Source organism: Cyprinus carpio, chromosome B16 (assembly GCF_018340385.1).
Source record: "Cyprinus carpio isolate SPL01 chromosome B16, ASM1834038v1, whole genome shotgun sequence".
Taxonomy (NCBI): domain Eukaryota; kingdom Metazoa; phylum Chordata; class Actinopteri; order Cypriniformes; family Cyprinidae; genus Cyprinus; species Cyprinus carpio.
The window spans coordinates 3,795,659-3,817,780 of record NC_056612.1 but is presented as its reverse complement, the minus strand read 5'-3'; the positions used below and the strand labels follow the sequence as shown (position 1 = coordinate 3,817,780).

Below are 22,122 nucleotides of genomic sequence, written 5' to 3'. Positions count from 1 at the left end.
GCACATATGTAATGCTAATTTGTGCAGCGATAAAAAAGTCTATAAATAGCATATTTTTACAACAGTAAACACCCAAATTCCGCACGAGATTGCAAAAGGAAGTTATTACAAACACTCAGTGTAGGTTTAAAGTGAGTTTTGACTAAAAGTGTACTAATAATTTCATAAATTGTCTTATGTAGCTTGATGCTATTGTTAGCGCTAATGCAGCTACATAACAGGTGCGGTTCTTCTTCATAATGCATTTTGTCATAATAATTCAAGGTAAGGTCATAAGAAAATGTTTTGTATTTTTAAAGTAAGACTTTTGATAATAGTTGGGTAAATGTATACTGTGATTGAAGCAATGTGGCTGTGTAAACCTTGAAATACCAGAACAAAGGCTAATAATGGCTGAATAAAAACAAAAGAATAATGATAAAAGAATAATGCGGATAATGTCTCATACCTGGCCGATGTGTGAAAGGCTTGTTTCGTAAGAACAATAGAATCATGAATGAGGAAGTATGCGGAGCCAAACATATGGAGACAGCACACAGGAGAGTTTACAGGAGATCACAGGGGCCATAAATCAATCTGATTAGCCTTCTCTAAAAACACACATGACATGACCTTAGAAAATATTTCATAAAATTCAGTTTTACAGATTATATTATGAATTGTCAAATGAAGCATTAGTGGACTTGTGTTTTTAGCTTCATTATGTTTCTAAAATCATATCCTACATCAACATTTTTTTTTATACATTTAAAAAAAATGTTTTTAATATTTTTATTTTTGTTTTTATGTTTGAGCTTATATATCTTTATTATCATAACAGTATGAGTAATTCTGATTCTTGAGCAGTAAACTTTGAAGTGTCAGCTTTGTGAACATATGTTGATTATGTATCTAGTCAGAAAGACTCATGAGCAGAAACCTTTTTATTTTGGGGATGTCATTTCTGTCTCCATGCCAAAAATGGGGGTATACTGGTAAAGGGTTAACATCCCTACTTGGAGGTCTTAAGACAGGTGTCCAAAGAGTTATTCAATAGATGTAAAGCCCTTTGTTGGCTTGGGGAATTCTTAGATGCCCAAGTACATAGACAGTTTCACAGAAGAATACCAGTTGCACCCACTCACTTGAGTTTTATCATCTGATTAAACTGTTCCACTAAACCATCTGTTTGTAGATGGGAAACTGAAGTACAGCAACTAGCACATGCCAGCTACAAGCTGGGATACTTTCATTGTTCCATGATAACAGTATTTTGATGTTGTAAAGGGAACTCATCCCTAGATTAGGTGGAATAATTCGCAATTTAAAAGATATATTCCGGATGGTTTTTTCAGCAGCCCTGTGTCAAATGCATTTCAGTGCACTTACAGGGAATCTCAATAATATGTGGTGTCAGAGGACTAGGTAGTTACCTCTGCATTGTGAGAACAACATTTCTGAACCAATCATGGCGATTTCTGTGATTTCTGTGTCGTACAGTGAGAGAGATTCAAAGATGGCCATTGTCATGGTCTTGCGACCAAAGACAGACAACGATTCGGCATGATCAATGCACAGTGTGTTTGCTGGTACGATCCACGTTTACTGACCAACCAATAAAAATGTGACATGAAATCAACGCAACGAGGCACTAAAATATAAACCTGCTTAACTCAAGCTCTTATCCCTTCCTCTTTCACTGTAAATGCACCATTTTTTTTCATCACATAAAAATATAGCTGCTAAACTGTGATTTATCATGCTCTTTTTGTGAACCACTAGCACATGCTGATGACGTTTTATTATTTTATAATAGGTGTTGAGTCAATAGGTCAATAGGTGTGTCACTGTACAGTCTACACACACATCGTAGCCAAGTTTATTAGATCCATGTCACACAGTTTGGCATGCAGGCTTAACACAGGAGGTTTGCTCAATAGCTCTCGTTTCGCTTTTGTTAACACTGTTGGATAGGTTTAGAGTTGGGTTTGGTGTGGGGGTTTGTTATTTTCCAACATGATAGAGCATTAACATTTTAGCGATATTCCTCCATTAGCGCCATTTGAATTCTAAACAGGTGCAATATGTACCTGGAGAAACATAACACAAACGCCTCAATATGTGCCTACACCAACAAAAAAAAAAAAAAAAAAAAAAAAATGTATGCACGGTCACGTATTGAACGTGCGTTTTAGTGCCACTCTGATAGTGCCACTGGATTTTTCACTTTGAAACGTCCACAAAACAAGCAATAAATACATGTTTATGGTGCAGTTTCTGCAACATGGGTAATATTTCCCATGTTTCAGAAACAGCGCCAGAAGCACGTATTCTCAGCCTGGGTTGGTTACTACACTAAGAAGACACCTCTCAAACTCTCTTCAACTGGGATTATACCAGGATATAGCAAAGTTTTCCATGGACACAGATGATGGGAATGGTTCCAGAGGTGTGTGTAGCAGTTGTTGATTACAGCTGGCTTGGCCAATGTGACTGCTTTTCCCAAAATTCTTTTCATCAAACCTTACATTGTGGATTCTGGATGTACATGTTAAGGATGTCTGGGTCATGGAGGATGTTCTATGTACAGCATTCCAGGGTAATATAGGCTTATCACTGTGGCTCAGCACAACAGGCCAGTGCTTCAGTTTTGAGAGCCCCTCAGGAACAATGTCTCTAGAGTTGTGGCTGTTCTGTCTCTCTCCTGCTCTCTGGCCAACATTTGAGTACCTCATGCCAGCTTTCCTGCATGAGCCAATCCCAGGAACATCTTGGGGTCTTTCATGTATAGTACAGCTTTCTTCATTGTGAGGGAATGCAGGAGGCAAGACAAAATAATGACCTGTAGAGATTGTCATGGACCACTGGAGTAAAATAATGTCTAGGTGGGATGGTCGAGACATGGGAATACATAATGTATTTTCATTGATGTTTGAAAAAAGTAGCCCAAAAAATCATGACATCTAATGCAGACAAATTTCTTCGAAATCTAATGCCATTTTATGGGATCGTTAAACTACTATACAGAAACATGCAAATCCTATGCAACTTGGGGTGCCAAATAGAACTGCTTCAAACTAGTTTGAGACAGTCCAGCCTGATATTCAAATCATTTGGTTAGCCAACATTGCTATCTCCGGCCATTCAAACAAACAATCTGCAATTTCATTTGGTGCCACTAGTGACACAGAAATTGTTTGGTGCAATTTTAACATAAACTGTAAAAACATTTTTACATGGGTTATGTAAAAAAAGTACATTTGTTTGCCTTTGAAACTCAGCCAGATGTCAGTTGGGATTTCTCCTACTCTGCAAGGTGTGTGTGCAGTAAACCACATAAGAAACCTCAGCTCATTTGAAGATGCTTCTCATTGGATATTTTGTATTTGTACAGGAGGAGCCATATGTCATGCTTAAGAGGTCTGACAAGGCACTCGTCGGCAATGACCGCTTTGAGGGCTTCTGTATTGACCTGCTTAAGGAGTTGGCCAGCATTCTGGGTTTTTCCTACGAGATCCACCTGGTGCCGGATGGAAAGTATGGGTTTCAAGATGATAAAGGCCAGTGGAATGGGATGATAAAGGAACTCATGGAACACGTAAGTAGTCACAATGCAAAGCATCATAGCGCTTAAGTAACGAACACCACTAATGCTGTTTCTGCTGAGTCAGATTTACCAGTACCTGCATCTCTAATTATGCCTTTCACTTTAATAAAGCCTTTCTCCTGGTTTTCTGATGTCTAAACAAAATGTCAAGATGACACAATAATGCAATTAGCTGAACATGTTGCTCGCTCCAATACTGCTTCCTCTCACAAAACGCATGCTGCAAAGGTGACAGAACACACCTGGATCGCATTGACACAACGAAGACACGGCGGCAAGTGCTGCCACAGCGAATACATGTTTAAGCACCTCTACAGAGTCAGCAGAACTAGACAATGCTGAAAGCTGATTCCCCTCAGTGTACCCCCAGCCCATTCTCTCACGTCTCAGTGCTGTCAGGCTGGGAGTGTAAGCCCTGTCACAGGATGCAAGGGTGCTGCTGTGCTAGCTTCCCATCCCATCGCCCTTTAACTGTCCTCACCCTCTGAGGTCACCAGAAGCCCGGGGCTGGAAAGCTGTAATAGCTTAAGTGGCATTTAGTGGAGGAAATCATGTAGTGGGAGTCAATGGTGAGGTGCTGGAAGGGTTGGGAGAGGTGACTTACTGCAGCGGCACTTAATCTTCCTTGTGCTTTGGCCAGATCCGGCCCGATTGCAGTCACCTTGAGGGGAACAAAGGGATTATGGCTGGAAGAGTCAAAAATGGAGATGGGATATACAGTATGTGTGCGTGTGTGTAAATGGCTGGAGGTGAAAAAGTATGATAAGTACATAACTATCTTGTCAAATGTAATGAAAAGTAATACCGCATATAATAATGATCTTTACAGCTTGAAATTTTAGATACTGCATGGTGCAAATTATGCACGGTTGAGGCTAATTTAGACTTAAACTCCAACAAATGAAGTGGGGTGCGGGTTTCAACATGAAAGTAAAATGTTTAATGTTTTTGAACCTCATTTAGGTATACTGTATCTACACACATAAAACCACAGTATTACATGTTTAGTGAGAAAAAAAAAAGTGCAGGACAAAAACAAAAAAGTCAAATGATAAACAAAGAAAGATTATAATGTATGCACATTGAAATTACAGTGAAATTTCAAAAATGTATTTATCATACAGTGCAACGTTTTGTGCCTGATAAAAACCTGACTGGTTAAATGTTGCACTGCTTGGTAAATTTTGGCACTTTAATTGTATCGTGCAGACATTTATTTTATTATATGTCGTTATTTATTTATTTATTTAATACTGCTTTTCACCATATAATCTACTGATAATGAAAATGTAATTATTTCATCTTTTGTATACTGAAATACTTATGACATGCACTGTTCAAAAGTTAGTAGTCACTAAGATTTAATTTAATTATATTTAAATATAATTATATTAAAATATTAAGCAGCACAACCAATTTCAACTGTTGCACAAAATCATATTAGAATGATCATATGAGTAAACTGAATTTTAAAATATATTCAAATATAATATATTATTTTAAATTGTAAAATTTCACAATACTACTGTAGCCATGGTAGCTACATAAGAAACTTCTTTCAGAAACATAAAAAAAGGAAATCTTATTGATCTAAAATTCTGAATGGTAATGGATACCTTAGTCTATTAACTTTAACACCTTACTATTAAACTTAATGAAACTTTTTGTATGTCAAATTATTCTATGCATTTGGGGTACACAACATCTTACTGACAACTTATTGAGCCAGATTCATATGTACGAGGTAGTTATTCAGTCCAAATGGGGTTGCAGATGGGCATGTGTTTTCAGGACTGTAGCTTCAAACCTTTTACTCCCTCACAGTACTAACGTCTCTTCTCCCCCGCATAATTTGAGAGGAGAGCTGCCGACACACTGACACGGTCAGACAGAGTTGCCTAATGAGTGTAGACCGGAGCAGAGACACAATATGGACATTCAGTATTTTTCATCAAAAAACGCACAGCAGAGAATTGCACGCACACACACACACACACACACACACACACACACACACACACACACACACACACACACACACACACACACACAAGTTCTAAAAGAGTTCAGCAGAGTCAGGCAAACTAAGCAAACATAGGCGATAGGTCTGGTAAACATGTGGTACACTATTGTTTAGTTAGTCAGCTTAGAAGAAAGAAAAGAAAATGAGCATGAGGGTTGAATAAACTTTTTTTTTTTTCCCCTAAATTGCTAAGGCACATTTCCCAAACAATTAACACATTTCTTGTTTCAATAATCGTACAATTAGAACAACAAAATCAGCTCTAAATATCTGCAACGTTTTAAGTAAAAATTTGTTGTGTGGGTTGTAATGAAGTATATGTAATGAAGCACGTTTATAGTACACCACGAGCGTCACGCACGCTTCAGTTTGTGTAGTAGACGAAACTCCACTGCTCCTTCACACACAGACTTAAAGAACATGCAGACTACATATTTCAATAGCAGGCATGCGGTTTAAAGGGATAGGTCACCTGAAAATTAAAATTCTGTCATTAATTGCTCACCCTCATGTCATTCCAAACCCCAGGTCACAAGAACGTCATCAGCGTAATCAGTGTTGTTTATGTTCAGCATGTTTGCGTTTTCTCCTGAATGTAAACAATGCTGATTACGTTGATTTGATGTTGAGTGAAGAATTGTTGAATACATTGTTATTTTTGTTTTCTTTGCACACAAAAAGTATTCTCGTAGCTTTGCAAAATTGAATTTGAGCCACTGATGTCACATGGACTGTTTTACTGATGTCCAAGCTACTTTTTCGGGACTGGGAACAGTTGTGTTGTTGTCTATGGGAGGGTCAGAGAGCTCTCCGATTTCATCAAAAATATCTTAATTTGTGTTCCGAAGATTAACTTAGGTCTTGCGGGTTTGGAACGACGTGAGAGTGAGTAATTAATGACATCATTTTCATTTTTGGGGTGAACTAACCCTTTAATGTTCACAGACACTCGTCCATATTACATTTTGATCCATTTTACAGCTCTACTTTTGATTTATTAACCCAAAATGTACTAAATTTTGTGACAGTCTGCTTCATAAATTCAATGTTTCCCACATGCCAGAAATCACAGTGCCCTAAAAAGGACATGGTGACCTGCATTAGCATAGGTCTCATCCGAGACAAATATTCTCTTTTCTTCTACCTTGTACATTTTCTCTAATTTGAGCACATTTTTTGGAAGCCAGTGGACCTGTATGTGGTGATTTCTTAAATTCATATATATATATATATATATATATATATATATATATATATATATATATTTTTTTTTTTTTTTTTTCACTGTAACTTGACATGAAGTCTTGAGGCCCGTTGACATTTTTTGACTGCTCAAAAGCATACAAATACCATTAGCAGATATTTAGGAGACATGCAAAGATGGCATGCAGGTATTCTACTTTGAAATGTGTGATCCATGTCGGAATCTCTGTTTTTTTTTTTTTTGGTTTCTGTGACTCCACTCACTGCCAGTTTACCCAAAAGTATTTTGATACCCTGAGTTGCCAATTGGCAGAAAACACAATGTATTGCAGCCATTGGAAGCCAGCAAATGAACTGGGTTAGAAATGGCATTCTATCTGACCTAAAGTGCTTTTAAATACTAATAAACAGCCAATATGCTAGTAATATGCGTGTTTAAAAGTTAAAAGTGAGACTTGGGCCTTAAAATAGTGTTACTGTTTTTTTTTTAATAATTAACATTAATAAAGATAAAAAAAAAAGTATAACAAAAGTATTGCTCATTGTAAGTTAATGTTGGTTAATGCATTACTTAATGTGACTTTTTTTTTGTTTTTTTAGCCGTATAAAGCAAAGTGTAGCCAGTCTTCCAGAATAAACAGAGAATGAGGACTGACTTACAATTTAGTGAAATTCCTTCAGGGATAGTCTAATCGAAAAAGAGAGAAACAAGACAATGCAATTCTTATATAGACTGCACTATGAGAGCATCATATTGTTTGCTGGATACAGTCTCAATTTACACCCGATGTTAATCTGTCATCAGTTTGGGCTGATATAATTACAAGTGGACAGCACTAAATACAGGTGTAAACTGTTTGTTATCTCATTCCACAATCACAGGTAATACCAGGACCACCAATTTTATTTTTGCACTAGGTCGTCATTTATACACTAAAAAGGTGAATACAAATGGACTCAGCAGTCGTTTATGAACATGTCAAATATAATAACCAAGCTCACTTATAATGGTTTTCACAACCAAACTCCAGCTCTGAGCCTGTGATCCCCTGGTGTTTTTAATCATTGCTTTTCTATAAATATCTCTCTGAAGATTTTAACCAGTTTTAGTTTCTCGTCAAATGTTTTAAGCTTTGGGCTCAATGCGACGGATTTGGGTGTGTAGTATACTTGAGCCTTATCAGATGGCCTGCACAGTATCGAAGGTGCAGTGTGTATTTTTAGGAGCACTCATTTTGCGGCTGAGTGCCCTTCTTGCTGCTGTCTATATAGATAAGCTGATCTGGAATCAGCAGACCTGAAAAGCAAACTAAGAAACAAGCTCTGGGACCTGACCTCGGCCTGCCACATGAGGCTGAGCTAGATAGAGTGTTTTCATGTGAGTAAACTCAAAGCCTTATCTCTGAAGACGGATTTATGGACTCAGTGATTTCTCAACCAATTCTCACCAAATGTTGCAGCTTGAGCCTTTCATGAAAACAATTTAAGACTTGAGCGCAGAAGGACATTTTTTTTTAATGGAATGAAATTTCCAAAGTTATTTCCATGAACTTAGAATGGCTTTTCCAATTGCCTCGTCGTTCGTACATCAACGTAAGCTGCAGGAAACACAGAGTATTTTCAGTTGTAGACAAGAACTCGGTTGCTCGAGTGCAGGGGGAACTGAGAGGCTGTTATTAATGGCTCTTGTCAAAGTTATTTATCAGCTCAATTTATTTTCATCAGTATTTTTTATTAGCTCTTACAGAATTTTCATTACTTCGGTATTGTTCTTTACACGATGAGTGTGTGTTATTGCTGCCCGTGACATGCACGTGTAGGGTCATCCATCGAGGGCTCGTAGATTTAAAGAAGACAACAAGCAACAGCGGATTAGTACGAGGTTGTTTTCGGCTGATAAAGTGCCATTAAATCATAGGGTGATACATTTTAACTGTCACCCCGCATGTTCACATAAATCATGGTTTCATAACTGAATTACCAAACGCCTTTGCCCTAGTACATCTATTTTACGGCATGTGCTCGTGTAGGTTTATCAAAATAAGTCAGACGTCTTCATTCATCTTTGTAGGTCATTTGTCTTTAAACAAAGAATAATCAGATGTACAATAAAATGTGAAAGATGTGAAAGAAATAAAAATAAAATCCCAACTTTCACACAGCAATATTTCAGTGATAGGCATCCCACCACCAAAAATCACTGGGTCTCATTTACTATTAATTGCATGAATTATTCGGATTTACTGTATATGCACAGGAGAAATTCTCACCAAAACATTTCTGCCTAATTCATGTGTGTACATATATGAATTTGTTCTTAATTCTAATTTTAGTACATCTGGAGTATACTGAACAGTGCTATTTTAGTATCATTTATATACTATTATAATTTTAAATTAGATTATATATTTATATTTTCGGTTTCACCTTAATTTAATTTGGGAACACCTTTAAAAAAAAATCATCAAAAATATTCAGGGAAAAATACAGACATGTGCTCACCCCTTTTCTGACCTTTTGACCCACAAAGGAGGTCTTAGGGTTACCAAACTTTTCTGCCCGATCAAGGGGCTTCCCTTGAGACAAAGATTTTGAATTCTGCTCGATCGGACCCTTCCGAGCCATGTCCGCGAACACACTACAGTAAGCCTATTTAATGAAATTGAAAAAGGCTTTTTTGGAAGTTACTGAGGGCCCAAATCGCACACAGAGTTGTGTCAGGAGCCCCAGAGCGAAGTGCCAAAAGGGCCCGGGTCTGGGACACTAAAAAGTATTTTTCCTCATTTTTTCATTCATTTCTCTGTCTTCTTCTCTGTAATTTTATTTTATTTTATTTTATTTTATTTTATTTTATTTTATTTTATTTTATTTTATCGTGTTTTTTTCTGTTCCTTTTCACTTTATTACAAAGAAGTTGAACATTTTTTTTTATTTTTTTTTTGGTTCAGTTAACCTGATTTTAAATAAGCAATCATATGCTTAGGGTTAGTAATTTGCATTTCCCTATAAGAACATTTCCTTCACAAACTTTCATAAAATAAAATAATAATAATAATAAAATAAATAAATAAATAAATAAATAAATAAATAAATAAATAAATAAATGAATGAATAAATAAAAACTTGTATAAGGTATTTAAATAAATGTATCATGTTGTATTAAAGATGTTTAGATATTGTTTTTATTTACTTGATTGCTGATTTATTTATAATTTTTTTCATTGCAAAAATGCATTGCTATATAAAAATCAGCAAAACAGTTGTCAACAATAAGTTTCTGATAAATAATATAAGATATATACAATATATGTTTTCTTTTCCACCTTTCTGTGTTGCACATAAATTGAAAAAGTGTTATGACTGCTGCACTGACAGTGACAGATTTCTGGGAAATTATGGATCACTGGGAGTTTGATAGGATATGGTTTCCAGAAGACTTGTGGAATATATGATGTCAAAATAAAGACAAGAGCGTTATTTATTTACTTATTATTTTATGGTGAAGAGTAGCTACAATGCTAATGAAAAAAAGCATCTTAAATACTCAACTGGATATTAATAAAAGTCATAAGGGCTTCTGTGTCAAGTAAGACATCAGGGTTTATTTTTTTCCTTTTTACAAAAGTGGCCACAAATCCCACTCCAAAGCTAAAGGTCACGGTGGTAAAGGCGTTAAATGATGCAACAGGCTTATTATACTTGATTTAGTTATAATTGATGATCTCATAAATCATCCAGCCATGCCAGTTTTAATGGCTGCCTTAGCACGTCATTTCTTCCTGTTATAGTAATTAATCTTTGCTCCGGTGGATAAGCCGGAAGGTTATGTACCAGTGCTGGCTCATTGTCTCGCTGTGCTAACTTTGACTTGGACTATGTAGGACCTTTTAATACATTTCATAGTCCTGAGCACTTTGCCGAGCTAAACCGTTCTTGTTAGGACTTGACAAGCAAAGGTAAAATCCTTAAAGGATTATCACAGATAATACTGACATGTCCATTGTCCAATGGCATAACCACAAACGGTCCCGTGGCGACTAAGTGACTATATTAATATACATTTAAATATTAATAATACAATATAATTAGTGCCGAGATGCTTTAATGGTCTAGTGGTTCTTGGTTCTAATCCACCCTCGTATCTTTTTTTTTTTTTTTTTCAATACAAACCAAAAATGTTCATTAATGATTGTATATCAAGAGCATTTTGTTTTGTGCTTTTACCAGAATGAAGCACTCGGTCGTCTGTGTGAAGCGAGAGAACTGATAACATATGGGGTTAGATCTCTGCCACAATTCTGCATGAGAAAGATCATATTTTGAGCACACACAAGTGCATTTTGCATGCGCGCGATCTGTATCTAGAGCGCACAAAAATCTATTTTGCGTTTGAAATAAGTTTTTGGATGTATGCAGACCTTCTCTTTTGCACATGCAACATTTCACTAGCTTGTTCCCTTAATGCCCAACCTCAGTGCTCTCTAAATGCCGCCGGCTGGCTTGCTCAACACAACCCAGCGTTGCAATATGCCATAATTCCAGCCAATCATAGACAAGGCTGCTAAATTCTGATCGTCTGCCTTGACAACCAGTCACAACATTCCTTGCATTACTGATGACAGCGGAAGAGGTAGAATACAGTGCGTGCATAATTATTATGCAAGTTGATATTCTGACTATATATTTTTTTTTCCAAGCACATTGTACCAATTCCAAACAACACCAATCACAATAAATACTATTAATCCTGTATTTATTCACTTATAACCAATATATAATTGTTCATGAAGGCTGGAAGTGAAAAACACCTTATATTCAGATAAGCAGGTTATCTTCTGCCGATAAAATCTTGAGATGGACTAAAAATGAACTCCTAGAACTTACTGTCAGATTCTGGAAGATAAATTCTTCAAACAGTGGTACAAGAGGATGTGGTATATAACTATTTTAATGGTATATAACTTTGCAATTTCTAGTATTGCATTAGTTTTTAATATTTTTTAATGGGGATTTAATAATTTTTTGACTTTCAGTCTGAGTTGAATCTCTTTTTTTGGCTCAATTTATCTGTGAAAGAAAATCTGCTTAATAATTATGCACACCTGAGTATGAGACATTTTCTCAAGTCCAGCGTTCATGAATAATTACATATCAATTATAAATGATTAAATACAAGATTAACAGTAGTTATTAAGATCGATGATTTTTGGAATTGGTAAAATGTGCTTGGAAAAAAAAAATATGATCAGAATATCATCTTGCATAATAATTATTTTTCAATCAGAATTTCACGAGTTCACACTTACATATAATTAGCTGAAGTATAAAATGCATATTTGGCGTGCTGTCCGGGGAAGGGCTCCGAGCTCGGGAATGGCCCGAACCTAGAGTACCCCCCCACATAAGTGTAAAATGAACTCTAAGTGGAGGAGATGGGGTGGGGTGGGGATGCTGGTAAACCGTCAATGGAAAGGGGTAAGTCAGCTGTATTTATACCCTAGTGTTGATTATCTTAAGTGAGCTCCACCTGTGCTAATTAGGCTAAGTATCTGACGTGCTCCTCCCGAACCTTGTTAATGAAACATCATTTAGTAGCCTCGTCTCTGATTGGCTGGAATTATGGCATATTGTAATGCTGGGTTGTGTTGAGCAAGCAAGCCATTGGCATTTAGATAGCACTGAGGGCAGGCATCAGGTGAGCAAGATAGTGAAACGCTGCATGCGCAAAAGTCTGCACAAATCCCAAAATTTATTTAAATGCAAAATTGATTCGTGTGCACTCAAAATACTTTCTTCTTTGCGAGACAAACACTTTCTCCACAAAACTCCGTTTGTGCGCGTGCAAAGCACTTTTGCGCGCTCATAATATGATATTTCGCGTGCAAAATTGCGGCAGAGATCTAATCCCATAATAACAGCGTCAACGAGCACTCGCCATAACACATTCCAGCAATAGATTGCCTGTTATTTAACACAGACCAATGCATTTCTTATTGAATGGAGATGCTTCTTTCTTTTAGGTACATCCGTGCATACCGCAAGATGTTGCAAAAAGTGGAGGGTTTGTGGGACATGTCCCACCCACAAATTACGCAGGAGAGATGCACGCAAAGAGAACTGTTCAATTTAACTGATAAGATACTGATTTTAGTTGGCCAAAATTAAGTTGGTTCGGGACAAATGCGAGTATATGGGTTCCCTTCTAGACACGAGTGCTGTGTGTTTGTATGCGCTTCATAACCATGTAGCCCAGGGGGGTTAGAATTCATCATACCATATTTTTGGCCATATAAATATCAACAACTGTACTAAATTGTAAATTTTTGCTCAGTTTGGGTATCTGATTAAAAGTGATGTTAAAAAAATGAAATAAAATAATATATATATATATATATAGATAGATAGATGCATCTCAATAAATTAGAATGTTGTGGAAAAGTTCATTTATTTCAGTAATTCAACTCAAATTGTGAAACTCGTGTATTAAATAAATTCAGTGCACACAGACTGAAGTAGTTAAGTCTTTGGTTCTTTTAATTGTGATGATTTTGGCTCACATTTAACAAAAACCCACCAATTCATCTCAACAAATTAAAATACTTCATAAGATATACTTCATATATACTTCATATATGTTCACATACTGTACATGTACTCAATACTTGGTAGGGGCTCCTTTTGCTTTAATTGCTGCCTCAATTCGGCGTGGCATGGAGGTGATCAGTTTGTGGCACTGCTGAGGTGGTATGGAAGCCCAGGTTTCTTTGACAGTGGCCTTCAGCTCATCTGCATTTTTTTGGTCTCTTGATTCTCATTTTCCTCTTGACAATACCCCATAGATTCTCTCTGGGGTTCAGGTCTGGTGAGTTTGCTGGCCAGTCAAGCACAACAACACCATGGTCATTTAACCAACTTTTGGTGCTTTTGGCAGTGTGGGCAGGTGCCAAATCCTGCTGGAAAATGAAGGAAGCATGAAGTCCTCCAAAATTTCTTGGTAAATGGGTGCAGTTACTTTGGTTTTCAAAAAACACAATGGACCAACACCAGCAGATGACATTGCACCCCAAATCATCACAGACTGTGGAAACTTAACACTGGACTTCAAGCAACTTGGGCTATGAGCTTCTCCACCCTTCCTCCAGGCTCTAGGACCGTGGTTTCCAAATGAAATACAAAACTTGCTCTCATCTGAAAAGAGGACTTTGGACCACTGGGCAACAGTCCAGTTCTTCTTCTCCTTAGCCCAGGTAAGACACCTCTGACGTTGTCTGTGGTTCAGGAGTGGCTTAACAAGAGGAATTCAACAACTGTAGCCAAATTCCTTGACACGTTTGTGTGTGGTGGCTCCTGATGCCTTGACCCCAGCCTCAGTCCATTCCTTGTGAAGTTCACTCAAATTCTTGAATCAATTTTGCTTGACAATGCTCATAAGGCTGCAGTTCTCTCAGTTGGTTGTGCATCTTTTTCTTCCACACTTTTTCCTTCCACTCAACTGTCTGTTAACATGCTTGGATACAGCACTCTGTGAACAGCCAGCTTCTTTGGCAATGAATGTTTGTGGCTTACCCTCCTTGTGAAGGGTGTCAATGATTGTCTTCTGGACAACTCTCAGATCAGCAGTCTTCCCCATGATTGTGTAGACTAGTGAAGCAAACTGAGAGACCATTTTGAAGGCTCAGCAAACCTTTGCAGGTGTTTTGAGTTGATTAGCTGAGTTGATATTTATTTAATACACAAGTTTCACAATTTGAGTTGAATTACTTTTCCACAACATTCAAATTTATTGAGATGCACCTGTGTGTGTGTGTGTGTGTGTGTGTGTGTGTGTGTGTGTGTGTGTGTATATATATATATATATATATATATATATATATATATATATATAATATATATATATATATATATATATATATATATATTTTATATGATACCGTATGAGGCATAACAGCTTGATGAATATATTATGATGCTCAAAAAAATATATATATATATATCTGGTGAATTTGGCAAAAAAATTAAGTTTTGCTGTTAAACCAGTAACCTAAGAAGCTTGGCTAAGGAACCATCATACAAAACACATCATGATGGACGCCATGCTAGTGTTTTCATCAGGGATCTATTTGCCCTGCAGGTGACATCAATAGTCTGGAATTGTTATTGTGGAAGGCAGCGAGAAAAAAAAAACAAAAAACAAAAACCTGTGTTGTTAATCTAAATATTTAATAAAATTTCAGGTACCCAACCTGTAAAAACACTGGAGTTTTCTTTCTCTTTTTTCCCCTTGTTAGCCACATGCTGGATTATATTATTTAGGCACTCAGGTGTGTCAGTCAGAACTGTGGCTCTTTTCATAAACACTGTCCAAAAGAATGAGACCAAAGCCCAGGCTGCAAGAAAAGACAGAACAATACAAAGACAGGCAATACAATTCACCAGGACAGGTCACAGCAATGAAATGTCACAGAAAGCCAAGAAAATCTAACAGCTGCCTTGTTGTATGAGGAAGAAAGGACATCACGTTGTGATGAAAATGCTTCTATCCATGATGGTTGGATTGCAGTATTTTGTAAGACCAGAGTCTGAACCCCTTCACAAGTTTCATCATGTTAGGAGGAAGGACGCAGTGAAGCGTGCACCAAGCAGCTGGTTTCATTAACCTCCTGTCCAACCCTGGAGAGAAAGAAGCAGGGTAAGGCGATGTAAATGGTGACCTTCTAAATATGCAGCCAGATATCAGCAAGTGAACGCCTCCCTGCTCTTGCGATTCAAAGAGAGGGAGGGAATGTAATAGCAGACAGCAAGAAATCTAGGCCACTTGTTTCAACAGTTGAGTCACCTTGGCAATACTGACTTTGAGCCTCTGGGGTGTGAATTTGCCCGTGTTACGGCATGTGATAGGATGGTTTGTATGCTGTCATATATATATTTCTCACAGGAGAGACCATTCACATATAATTTCTGGTAACAATTACGTTGTAATGATAAATGTGTAACAACTGATCTGTTTTGTCAAATGGTTATTCAGCCTGTAATTGCTCCAAAATCAGTACAGAGGCTAGATACCTCTATTAAAAATGAACAGTAGATTTTCAAACAATGGACTTCTTCTATTTTAAGTTATTTTAAGTTATTGAGATTTTCAGACAATCATCGTGTTCATTTTATAGTAGTTGGCTAATTCGGTGATTGTGTGCTGTGCCTTTTGAAGCACTCCAACAGTGCCAGCATGAAACTAAAATCGTCTCTATTTACTTTCTTAATACACATTCTGTGTCTTACTGTGTTTCATATGTTATTGAAAATTCACATTATTGGGTACAAAAAAAAAAAAAAAAAAGTTGTGTTTCTATTTGTTGTGTTTCAGAACAAAAGTAGTCTTTCACAACTGACTACACACTTGTATATGTGTATGCCAACATAGACTCATTGGAATTTTATATATATATATATATTTTTTTTTAATTATTATTATTTAATAATAATTTTGGGGCAGCTGTGGTCTGAGAGATTTGGACTTGTAACCCGAAGGTCACAGGTTGAAATCTCGGTGCTAGCAGGAGTTGTAGGTGGGAGGGAGTGAATGAACAGTGCTCTCTTCCACCCTCAATACCCATGGCTGAAGTGTCCTTGAGCAAGGCACTGAACCCCCAGTTGCTCCCCAGGCTCTGGATATATAGCTGCCCACTGCTCCGGGTGTGTGTTCATGGTGTGTTCACTTCTCACTGCTGTGTTTGTGCACTTGGCTGGGTTAAATGTAGAGCACCAATTCCGAGTATGGGTTACCATACTTGGCAAATGTCACGACTTTCACTTTTAAAAAACAAAAACCTTCAAAATTGTACATGTACATATGATTCACTGCAAAGTTCTTTGCAAAACACTATATGTGACCCTGGAGCACAAAACCGGTCATAAGTAGCAAAGGTATTTTTGTAGCAATAGCCAACAATCCATTGTATGGGTCAAAATTATCAATTTTTCTTTTATGCCAAAAATAATTAGGGTATAAAGTAAAGATCATGTTCCATTATGCTATTTTGTAAATTTCCTCAATATTTATTTATTTATTTTTATTTGTATTTTTAATTTATTTTTTTGCACCCTCAGATTTCAGATTGCCAAATAGTTGTATCTCGGCCAAATATTGTCCTTTCCTAACAAACCATACATCAATGCAAAGCTTATTTATTCAGCTTTCAGAAGATCGAATGGAGAAAAAAAAATACCCTTATTACTGGTTTTGTGGTCCAGGGTCCAAATATATTGACCTAATATGAAGCATTTTTACCATAGTATAAGATTAGAAAACAAATACTTATGTCATACAAATAGGTTGATATCTCACGTTTGCTTTTAACACTATCGATTAGGGGTAACACTTTACAATAAGGTTCCATTAGTTAATGTTAGTTGATATATTAATTAACATGAGCAAACAATATACAAAACATTTATTATAATATTTATTAATATTTGTCAATATTAGTTAATCAAAAAGCAGTCGTTCTTTGTTAGTTCATGTTAATTCACAGTGCATTACCTAATGTTAACAAGCACAGATTTTGATTTTAATAATTCATTAGTAAATGTTGGAATTAACATGGTGTAGAAATATTGTTCATTCTTAGTTCATGTTAACTAAAGTATCTAACTAATTTTAACCTTATTGTAAAGTGTTACCTCGATTAGGGTTAGGCTAGGGTTTAATGTAGATGGCACTCAGCGCTGGGTAGTAACTGATTACATGTAATCTGGATTGCGTGAGCAGATCACAAAAAAATAAATAAAATGTTGGTTAATAGATTATATTATGTTTTAAAATGCTCATAAGTGAATTACAGTTACTTTTTTATGGATTACATGATTACGTGTTAATCACACAATGGTAGCAAATTATTTATACAGTAATTTATTGATTCACCCTAATACTTGTTTCCCCCTTTTCTTTTAAAATGTCCTATTATCTATTATTTTCAAATGCAACAGAGCTTTAATCTCCATCGCAGCCACTTACTGATCATGTAATTACTGCTGTACAACAACCAAACAAATACAACATTACAAGATTTATTCATTTAATGTATTTAAGATAAAACTGAATTTACTTTCAGTGCCACTGACTGGACATTTCATGAAGGGAGCAATGTCGTTTGGCAGAAATCTCACCACAGGCATATTCTTTTCAATAAGCATGGGTTGATGATACAATTAATTTAAAATAATTCATTTCTGATTTATAGTCAGAAACTTCTTAACATATATCTATTGTTAAATATCTTGAAAATCTGTTGCATTAAGCAAGTACAATGGGTTGCCAGTGTGGTTTCATGTTGATTTTCAAAGAATAATGATAATAATTGACTGGACTGTCTCTGTTCAATGTTTCTGAACACTTCTTCGATCCTAATGTTTGTCTCCTGTCCTCTAGAGAGCTGACCTTGCTGTGGCTCCTCTCACAATCACCTTTATGCGAGAGAAAGCTATCGACTTCTCCAAACCTTTCTTGAACACTGGCATCAGTATCCTGTACCGCAGACCCAACGGCACCAACTCTGGCTTCTTCTCTTTTATGAACCCCATGACCCCTGATATCTGGGTCTACATCCTGTTGGCCTACCTGGGAGTCAGCTGTGTACTCTTCGTCATCGCCAGGTGAGCGACAACCAATTGTTCCTGTGGCCTGTGCACCTGGGACTATTAACCTTCATGGTACCTTCCGATATTTGCTTTGAATTCACCTGGTAAAGCATCAAAGGGCAAACAGTAATGTGTTATTAGTGGTGTTTGCTAAGGCTAAGGGACCAAGCCATACCTAGGGAATAGAATATCAAAGAGACTTGCTGGTGGGATTTTTGTGGCCATTAAAAATACCTCTTAACAACCACCCAGAGTGCGGTAGCAACTGAATAGTACACATGCACTTTAGGTGCACAATGTACATGAAAAAATAAAATAAAAGAATAAATATTCAGAACATCTTAAGAACTTCAAAGCATCATCATAATTAAAATAAAAAATAAGTCTATTTTCAAATGACCTGAAGTCTAATTGGTCATCTCCATGCCTTTAAATACCATTGCCAAAAAGGCTTATAAAAAAATAAAAATAAATACAAAATAAAATACAATAAAGTTTAGACTTGGATAAAAGCTGTAGTATCAAGTTGTTTGCAGATGGCTCTGGGTTTAATATTTTGTTATTCAGATTCATACAACTGTAAATGTAGCTTGTACAAATGTTTTACACAGTATATTACATATAGATAATACACAACCCATTCTCACTCAGATACTGCCGCTATATTAACACCAAAAGTTTGCATGGGCTTACATGGTACGCTTTTGGTGTCTTTATAGTGACACATAGTCAAGCAGGAGAAAGGGTTGTCATAAACGCTGCCACTGAAAAAAAAAGAAATAACATTAAAATATCACACAATTTGTCATCCATTCAGTCATTTAAAGCTTGCTTTCCAAACAGGTTTTAACAATCTGCATGAGGGTCCTTTGAGCAGCATTGTCATTGTTTGTAGGAGTGCTTTAATCAGAAATGTGTGTAGCACCTCTCACTGAAGGGGCTTTCAGAGTGACCATTAATGAAGAGTACAGGCACTAGAGACTTTACAGAAGTCAGACTTACGGTCTGGATATTAGGACATACTCAGACCTCAGCCATTTGACGAAACTGCATCATGACTCAGCCTGAAAGGCTTCAGCTCTCACGAAAAACAACTCCAGGTGTCAAATCTCATACAGTTAGGAATCAGGTGAAACAGCCTCAGACATTTATTTTATTTTATTTATTTTATATATTATTGTATTAAGTGCAATTTAAACTGTTCTGAAGTAGCACAGGTAGCACACAAACTTTTTTTATTATTATTATTATTTACTTTTAATGCATTTTGCAATTGGAATAGTGCCATTTGAGAGAGGTCATTTTATCTGGTGCCTCACTGCACAAGACCTGACATCAAACATTGTTTTTCCTGAGACCTAAAGAGGTGTGATGCAGTTTCATCAAATGGCTGAGCTCTGAGGATGTCCTAAAATACATACTATACAGTATATACACTCCGGCTACATGGGACGCTTGTGCATTTGGTGCAGTAGGTCTATATACATATTAATTTATTTGTTTGTTTGTTTTCTTACACGTTATTTTAGAAATTTTAGCTTCATATAGTTCAGTGATTGGGGACCAACAAATAAGCACAGGCTTATTTTTAATTACAATCAATCACTATCAAGAATGCTGACTTTTTTGAGTTTCTGCACTTGAATAAGAGAGAGTAAATAACCAGGTTGTACACACTGTTGAAGACGTAATAAGTAGCTAATTATTATTATTATTATTTTTATTAATTTTAGAATAATTACTACTGGTCACATATAAGATGGAAAGATGAAGGATGGACTATTTTCTTTTTTTTTTTACTTGCTTATTTCTTTTATTTAAAGGTGAAATGCATGATTTTTTTTTTTTTTTTGTGTCATAACCCAAGCATAACCTGACTAAATGAGAACAACAACAGCAACAACAACAACAACAACAACAACAACAAAAAGTCAAACAGGTTTCCGAAACACTCATACTGTGTGCCATTGGCTAAGTAAACAGATGGCCCTGCCCCATTGCTCACTCCATTTGTTGAGTCAGTGTTGCTATGTTGAGTTGGTTGGGCTGTTTAAACAAACATCAGCCTGAAAAAAGGCACATGTCTCACATGTATTGATGTATAATAAGATTATGAGATTTTAACTTTGAAAAAAATTACACACATCAACTTTTACACAAAAACAGTGAAAGAGTAATACACATGGATATATTATCTAATATGCATATTTTTTTTTTTTTTTCTTCCAAGTAGTGAGTGAAAACATTTACATAGACAAATCCTACAATGTGTCTTCTACGAGTTTCCGGCTACGGTGCTCTGCTAACAAGTCCCTTGGTGATACCTGCGTCTCTCATCTTTTGAAGCATCTGCTTTGAGATATTCCTTGTGCTGTAGATGTTAAAGGACAGGTGTTTTTTACAGACATCTGCAGTTGCTGGGAGTGTCCAGAGCTAATTACGTTATAGTTTAACAAGCTGTTGAAAAGAGCCAAGACGTGCACTCCCGTCACAGTTAGTGAGTACTTGCCTTGAATTCAACAAAATACACTGAAGTGGCCAATCTGTAATATTTCCCCAGGGTTATAAATGCCTTTGGCACGATGGTAAAGTTTTGTCTTAAAGTAAAATGCTTTTCTAATACAGACAGTTCATAATTAGAAGTCAGAAGTCACATTGTACTAGTAACATAGAGTGTGTATTAGCAAATCTCACAATATGACATTTTACAGCATAACATGCATTAAACAATTAATTAAGTGTCCATAAACATGACATTAAAACATGATATTCAGTTGAATATTGAATAAAAGTTTTTTTTTTTTTCTTCTTCCCTGTAATAACTTTTTTGTTAAAATATGCCACAGTGTACTTCTTTCTTAAAATGGTGTATTTCTACATTTTCAGAAAATGTACCGTTAAATGTTTTTTTTGCACAATGTTTGGGTGTTGTGTATGGTTGCTAAAGTGTTCTGAGCTATTCTTAGCACATTGCTGTGCAGTTACTAGGGTGCCGCTCAATAGTTGTTGGGATGTTCTGAGTACTTCCAGCACAAGTCACAAGAGCCCTCTGTGATATTATGGTCCCTGTTATGGAAATTCGAAAAACTATTATTTTTGCAGTTCTGTTTGGTGTCGTTGTTAGTGAAAAACACTTCACCTTTAAATACAGAGGTCATGTTTGGGAACTCTCTCTGGTTCCTGCTACAGGTTCAGCCCGTACGAGTGGTATGACGCCCATCCGTGTAACCCAGGCTCCGATGTGGTAGAAAACAACTTCACCCTTCTCAACAGCTTCTGGTTTGGCGTGGGCTCCCTCATGCAGCAAGGTACAGTGCTTCTACTGCAAACTCAACACACTTTCCAAAGATGGCAAACAAGCCGAAAAAACCTGACAATAGCGTGATGTGCCTGTCTTCCACCCTTTCCCTGTCAAAACCATGTTGAGTTCAGACTTTTCTGACAGGAGGAGGAAGTAGTCATCTTGCTTGTCAGTGAGGCGGAGATGAGGGGTGTCACACATCTGTCATACACACTGGCAGGTTAGAGGGATAACAGCAGCGTTTGTTTCCTGACACATCCGAGACCTTCACGATTGTGAGTTTGAGGTTGGGATGAAAGTCGACAGAAGACTGTCTCTATCGTAGCAAATGCACAGTGGGGCGTCTCTGTGGTTCATCTCATCTCCATTTGG

The 22,122-nt window shown here is 36.6% G+C and overlaps 1 protein-coding gene across 1 annotated transcript in view; it reads left to right on the top strand.

Annotated features, from left to right (window-relative positions):
- LOC109080064 (glutamate receptor ionotropic, kainate 3-like) overlaps positions 1–22,122 on the top strand; it is a 135,036-nt gene that overhangs the window by 97,652 nt on the left and 15,262 nt on the right. Inside the window, exons 10-12 of the mRNA XM_042740360.1 lie at positions 3,374–3,577; positions 18,241–18,464; positions 21,639–21,757. Coding sequence (XP_042596294.1) covers positions 3,374–3,577; positions 18,241–18,464; positions 21,639–21,757 — 547 coding nt within the window. The remainder of the gene's footprint in view (positions 1–3,373; positions 3,578–18,240; positions 18,465–21,638; positions 21,758–22,122) is intronic.